The sequence below is a fragment of the Limulus polyphemus genome, unplaced genomic scaffold, assembly GCF_000517525.1.
Source record: "Limulus polyphemus unplaced genomic scaffold, Limulus_polyphemus-2.1.2 Scaffold784, whole genome shotgun sequence".
NCBI classification, from domain to species: domain Eukaryota; kingdom Metazoa; phylum Arthropoda; class Merostomata; order Xiphosura; family Limulidae; genus Limulus; species Limulus polyphemus.
Window position 1 is genome coordinate 149,612 of NW_013666394.1, and position 7,581 is coordinate 157,192.

General features: G+C 29.3%; 1 protein-coding gene across 2 annotated transcripts in view; it reads right to left on the reverse strand.

The window, feature by feature from the left end:
- The window catches only part of LOC106460515 (transmembrane protein 145-like), a 30,028-nt gene extending 24,914 nt beyond the window's left edge, over positions 1-5,114 (reverse strand). For both annotated transcript variants that reach the window (XM_022387262.1, XM_013920229.2), the window contains exon 1: positions 4,455-5,114. In XM_022387262.1, the coding sequence (XP_022242970.1) occupies positions 4,455-4,942 (488 nt within the window). In that variant the 5' untranslated portion in view covers positions 4,943-5,114. The remainder of the gene's footprint in view (positions 1-4,454) is intronic.
- Between the last annotated feature and the right edge of the window lie 2,467 nt (positions 5,115-7,581).

Sequence of the window (7,581 nt, forward strand, 5' to 3'; positions counted from 1 at the left end):
CTATCAGTGTCACAACTCACAAAAATAATCCTCTAACTGAAATTAGGGCTTTCAATTATTATTATGTTTGAGTATTCCAACTATCCAAGTAAGTGAAATTAGTGTCATTATTTTTTTGTTCTTAAGCACAAAGTCACACTTAATGTGTACTGTTATATGTTGTTTTTAGTCAACTCATTGCAATAATGAATATTTTTTTAAATCCTCTCATGAGAATAATCAATTAGTTGAATTAAATCAGATAACAAGCTTGATGATTAATTGATTAGCTAATTTCACTTGTTGCTAAGCTCTACTAACAAATATACATATAAAAAAAAAATTTCCAGCACTTTCATCTAACACCAGAAAACACAGAACAATGAAGAAATGAAGAAACTTAAACAGTTAATTTTGATAACCTGCAATAAAATCTCCACAAATTAAATTTATATCACAGTTTTTAAAAAATTAAGAGCTGCTTTATAAATGAAGCTATCACAAGGTATGAAATACTTCACATGTAAAGAAATACAAGTGTAAACTAACTTTCTAATTCTACAAGCTGTAAATTAAAAAATTATATTATTAATTAAATAGGACTCTAATGGCCTTTTAAATGCATTTTTTCTAAACTATTTGAGCAACAAATAGTTTGTGGATCCATGACTTTATTGTTTATAGGATACCTAATGTAAAAGTAAACAAAATTACTATCAATAATACAATTAACCTCATCAGTTACTGTTGGAGTCCCTTATGTAACATGGAAAATGATATATCTTACCCAATTGTTTTGGCCAGTTTTTTAAACCATTATAACAGGTAAAAACTTAAAATTAACATAACATGCACTCAACAAGGGACCATTTTGTCATTCAGAGCTGTCCTTGTTCATCCACTATTAAGAAAAATAAAAACTTAAGCCCACTCTTTAAACTCTTGTTAAGTGCTTCCCTCCACTACTGTCAACATAATCACATTCCATATGCCAAACACCCTTTCAGAAAAACAAGTGTTTCAACTGGAGCCTAACCGGTTCTTTCTAAACTTTAAACTTGTGTAGTATCTTTACAGGCCTTTATCCAATCGATTCCCTACATAATCTTGTAAACTTCAATAAGAACATCTCTCACACTTCTTTTTACAAAAGAGGTTAAGAGATCTTAACCTATCTCTAAAATAATCTTTCCAGCCTCAGAGTTATCCTAGGAGCCCTTTCCAATAAGTCATTATCTTTTCTTAGATAAGGAGACCCAAATAACACTGTATTCCAAGTGACGCCTTCCTAGCAATTTATATATCGAGAGAAATTGTAATAAATGTCTACAAATACATCCTAAAATTCTTTCAGCATTACTACTAGCAATATATAGCAATGCCTAATAATTTGACAGACTAATTCACCAACATGCCATGATCCTTTTCTTCAATTACACTATTAAGTGCATCCTCATATATACTACATATGGGATCCAAATTATGGTAACCCAAATGCATTACCTTGCTCTTATTATACTGAGTAACAATTTAATCAGTATGTGGGTGAAATGAGTAGTGAATAGTACACAAACATTTCAGTAATTTTAGGTTTAAATAGCCATTTAGTTAAAAGGAATAGATGAATTAATCCAGAATTTCTCTCCAGAGATTTTTCACATTAATATAAAACTCCTAAATTCCATTTGCAAGCCTTTTTTTTTTTTGCATAGGTCTTACATTTCTGTAAATTTATTTATGAACTTACAATCATATAGGGACTCATGAATATAGTATAATAGTATCAAGTGAAACATACAGTAAACTCCAAAATGAAACAGCTTTCAATGTCTTTTGGATAAGGAAATTTTATTGTCTATATTTTCCAATTACTTCAACTCTAGTTTACAGCTGTATATTCTTTTGAGAAATACTTTATAATAAATTAGCAAATAAGGAAAAAGTTATTTTCAAACAAGTATATCATAAAATATTTAAGTTTCATGATCCTCTTACCCACAGCATTTTGTTTTTGTAAATTGAAAGAACATTGATATAAGCATAATACTTTTTAGTGAGATAAATATCAAAGTACCAGCTGAAATAAAATAAAACTATCTGACCTGATGAGGCATTGAATACAGAGCTTTCATACAGTAATGATCATTATATGAATTAAATAAATTATCAGGATTAAATGCTGCACACATTATTCTCTGTCTTAACAACAATAAAATATTAAAAGCACAAGATGATCTAAAACAGCAGTACATGAGATTTCTCATATACTGTATAAACTAACTGTGCAGTTTTAAATATAACTATTTGTGATACAGATCTTTGGCTAAGGCAAACCTACAACTCTGGTAGGGTTATAAATTTCTGGAATGGTTTGTCTTATTGCTGTTTGGATGTGAAATGCTATATCTAGCTGGGGGAGGTAATATTAGTGTTGTTCATTATTTAAAAATACCACAATTCTTAATCCTGTGAAATTATTCAAAGAAACTTGGATCATAGAGAAACTTGATCACTCATTTGTTGTAGCTCATTGTAAAAAACTTGCAGAATTTTTCGAAACACAATAAAGTGTTAACAGATGCAACTTTTCTGAGAGCAAACTTATGAATCAAACTAAGTCAAAAGTATCTAAAGTGGCCATTAAAAAATACTGTGAATTTCATATTTTGGATATATATATATATATATATATCTTCAGAATTTTTTTGAATCCATGTTTCCACAAAAATTAAATTAGTGAAAACAACAATTAAAAAACTTTTCTTGGATAGTATCTGTGCTCACTGTTAGTCACTATCATTATCTCCTTTGACTAAAAATACATAGTTATATACATATAATTTAAGAAACAAGGGATTTATTGGTCCATCTAGGCCATTCCATCAATCAAACTAAACTTTAAACTAAAAATAAAACACTCAAAGTCAACCCTTATCATTAAAATATTTATCAAGTTTTCCATTAAACTCCCTTAAATTAAATGCATCCACAACATCTGAAGACAACCCATTCCAAAGGCCAATATACCTCTAACTTCATTTTTTTAACTTAATCAATAAAAAGTTTTCTTACCATAAGCAAATACTATAAGAAATTTATTTCAAAATGACTTCTTGCATAAAATTAGACAAATGAAAAGATAGGAGTTTGAGAAATTAATATCTTAAAATTTAAAAAACATTGTTCTTCTAAAGCCAAAACACTTCAAACACCAATCTAAGAAAATCACAAATATTTTGCCTTTGCAACCATACCAATTTTGCTTATGTTTGACAAGCCCACTAACAATATACATTAGTTATGAGACCAGATATCTTACACAATAATACCTTTTGAGAAAGTGGACAGATATCCATTGTGGGTTGCACATAGCTGAGCCAATTGTTTGTCATATTCAGATTTATGTAGCTTTATCCAGGATACGGTCACTTGATCAGTTAAAAATTCATGTCACTGAAGGTGCAAATATGGAAAATGTTGTTTACAGGAAGATTTGCAATGAACTTTTTTTTTTCCAGTATGAATTTGATAGTACTTAGTTTTAACCCATGGTTTGAAATACCACAATTCTATATATTTTGTCAAGTTTTGACACATTCTACTAGCACAATAATATAATCTTGGAAAACAGATGTCTGTTTGTGCATTGTGTATGAATATAAAGAAAAAAATATGCAAAAACAAATATATGTATAAGTGTAAAGCCTACTAAAAGCAACTCTTATAGATGGATTTTAATTTCTGTGTGCATGTGTCATAATTTTTCCATTTAATGCTTTAGCAACAAAATGATTTTTTAAAAGCCAATTTTTAGGATATTGTTTATGTTGTTTTATGCTAATATGAAAATGCTACACTTATATTCTAATGAAAATTTACATACAATAAGCATGTCTGAACATGCTTTGTTTTTATTTCAGTGTCAAATAGAATTCTGTTAACAACTGCAAAACATAAATAATTAAGTCACATGTTTAAAGAAGAGGTATTATAAAGTCATTTTGCTGTTAACAAGTGGATAAACAGGGATTATGAATCAAAACTTTTGAAAGTGGCCTCTGGTGAGTATTCATAGTATAGCTCAGTGGCCAAACAATTAATTTTGTGTGGTTTGACGAGCATGTGAATTGAGTGTATTTTGTCAAATTTCGACGTGTTCTACTATTCCAATAATAAACTTAAAATCTTACTTTCAAGGTTTTTAATATTTTATGCAATTTTCAGAAAAAAATAATCTTGAATGAATGAATAAGATTTAATTAAGTTAAGCTTTAATAACTTAAATCTAGATGACTAACAAGTTATTTTGATAAGTTACATGTATAATTCTAAGTTTATTCTTTTTCAATTACACAAATCACTGTAATTTGTAAATTATAATAAACACCAAAGAACTTGTGTAACAAGACAAAGACTGACCAGTTTATTTAAGTTTGTGAAGTCTAATAAAGATAAAAGTTATGATGAATATTTACCTTGGTTGATTGCTGTTCTGAACTGCATAAGTGAGTTGATGACCTGGGACCACACGTTCTGCAACATCTTCTTCCTCACATAGCTTGTCCTTGGGGCACGGAATATGGCGTAGAAAATCTTCAGACCCAACATCATTACATTCACTGTCATATGCAATTGTATTAATCTTTTGAAACATCTTTTGGCATGCTTCAGTTTTATTGGACAGGCTCCTATTTCCATAATACTCTATAAAAAATTGTTTATCGACTACCACAAGTGTTGCATAGCTATTGCCAGAATAGTTCGAAGCATTATTAATACCAGTTGATATATTTCCATAAATGTAACCTAATGAGTTAGCACGATCGTGAAGATTAGTTTTCTGAAACCCAAACTTAGAAAGGAAATGAAAAAAGTTGTTCGTGTCCCATGTTCCTTTCACACGTAAGAAATCAGCACGAGAGAAGACAACTAACAAAACTAGACACTCGATAAGTCTCATCATTTAAATAAAAAGTAATCGTAGATAAATACCAGTAGTAGTTTAAAATAGCTAAATAAAACTAAATACAGATGTTAATTAGGCAGATATAAAACATAGTTCACGTAGAGTCTACACATTTAGTTAAAGTTTTACTGATTATTAGTATTACATAAGACTTTCTGCATTTACCAGATTTTCACCGCATAGTCAAACTATTGCCAACTCCATCTCGCGGAAAACATAGTATGAACGCATTAAGTAAAGCAATATTAAATATTTTCCAGTTTCAGTAAATAAGGGTGATAACCACACAGATTTTTGCATTTATTTATAGTCGTACTATTAATCATATTAGACTAATAGTCAAACTGTTCGAAAAATCAACATCACTACTCCTATTTATATACTGATAGTTAATAGTTTTTAAGTAATCGAGCTACATTCTCGTTCTTGTCGATTTTTTACAATTGTTAGCTGTTAAGCGTAAATGGGATATCTGTGTTATGCCTACCATAGGTATTGAAAACAGGCTTTTAGTGTTATAACCCAGCAAACTTGCAACTGTGCCAATGATGGACTTCTCTTGAACTAAATATAACTAAAGTTATGGTTACGTTTTCTATTTTCAGGGAGACATAGATGATTACGTAATATCTCTTGTAAATGGTATTAATTTCTAATTACCGATTTAAAGAATGAAACAGGTTTTTCAACCACATAAAAAAGAGATAAGTGATAACTGAACTTTTTTTTTCTCACAACAACAAAATATCTCATTTTATAAAGTATTATATAGAATTTAGAATAAAAATATGAATAATCTAGAAACATTAGTTCTCGACTAAGTTAAAAATAAACTTAATAATGAAACTAATACTTATTTTAAATTTAAATTTTGTATATGGCATACAATATGCATACTTATTTCAATAGAATATATAAATCTGCTGTTTCCTTACAACCGTATAAATATTCTTTTAGTATTACTTTAAATTTGATTGTATCATTTTTATTTTTTAAATTTATTAATAAACCATTACAAAGTTTTGGAGGTAAATAATAATAATGTTTTCGCATTATCTGATTTTTAAGTACAGGAACTAAGTACCATAATCCTTGCATTCTACTTAAATAAGCACCAATTTTAGCCTGTACATAATATTTTTTATTGTTTTACAAATATTAATAATTTATAAGCGTACAAATATTTCAAACAAAATATTCAGTAAAATTTACTTGTTAAATTTGCGCCATGTTTGTTTTTATTTGAGATATGTTTTTTATTTTATAATCTTATTTTGCCAAGATACTATTAATTGAAATGGGTTGATTATGTTTGTCCTAACTCAAAATTCCACACTGTAATACGTTGTGTCAATGAAAGTTCAATTGTTATAAATATTTTCAATCTAGAAATACTGTATGTTTAAATAACAAATCTTATATAACATAAATCTTACTTTTACCTACTAAACCTTTCACATACTATTTACAACTTAAGTTATCATCAATGTCTAAATCTAAGTATTGTTGCGTCAGCAAGGTCACGTGACTAGTGTCACGCCACTTCTTTCTTGAACCTTCTAGATTGGGGGTAGGCTGGTATATATAGGATGGTGACAGCGTGGCTGGACATTGGGTAGGTAGTGAGTAATTGATCTGCAGTCAGGGAGTATTGTTGAAGCTAACGTTCGTTATAGCGTTTGTTTTAGCGCGAATTTTGAAATTAAGTGTATCGTAATGTTATATTCGGAAAGAATAAACCAGTTTTATTAAGTAAGGACTTGTGTCGCTAAAGTTTCGTCGGAACGAAGTTACGGAAAATTAATTAACAAACGGAGACGTAACAGTATCTTATAATAAAATCTTATACAACATAAAGCTTACTTTTATGTACCAAACCTTTCACATACTGTTCACAAATTCAGTTATTATGAATTGGCTATTATCCAAAAGTGTACGTTATTTGCACATCGTTTTTTGTATATATAGATAAAGATATCCCCGTTTTGTAGAAAACTTATTTTTCAATTTATGATATTGTTGCATCTCTGTTCATTTGTTAATTTCCGGTATAACTTCTCCCAGAGGAACTTCAGCAATACAAGTCCTTTCTTTAAATAAAACTAGTTTATTCTTTCTCAATACAACTTTGCAATACACATAATTTCCACAGTCACTTTAACTTAAACACACGCTATAATTCACAACGATTCATGCAATTACTTACTGTCACTACCGCTCACTTGACTCAATTATCTGTCTCTATATCTCTCTTCAATCTGTTATCATCTCCGCTTTATTTGCTGGGCTTATATATTAAAATAGAGGGCGCCTGGAAAAGACTAGAGTTGCCAAGAAAAGGCATGTTCCTCCTAGAAACTCATGACATATTACCAGTGTCACGTGACTTCCGCTGACGTAAGAATATCATTGTTTTTGAAGTATTAATATATAATTTTTTCAACAAACCAATTAACTGCTATTCATAAATCACAATTGATGATATTTTGAATTAACTCTAAAGAATTAGAACTCAAAGCCAAAATTGTATCATAGCAAATGCATTAACTTTGCTTTTAGTTTTAAACCGTTTTTTGCTTGTTTGTTGTAGTACAGGTAGAACAAGATGGGGAAGGAAAACTATCAGGTGCAACCAG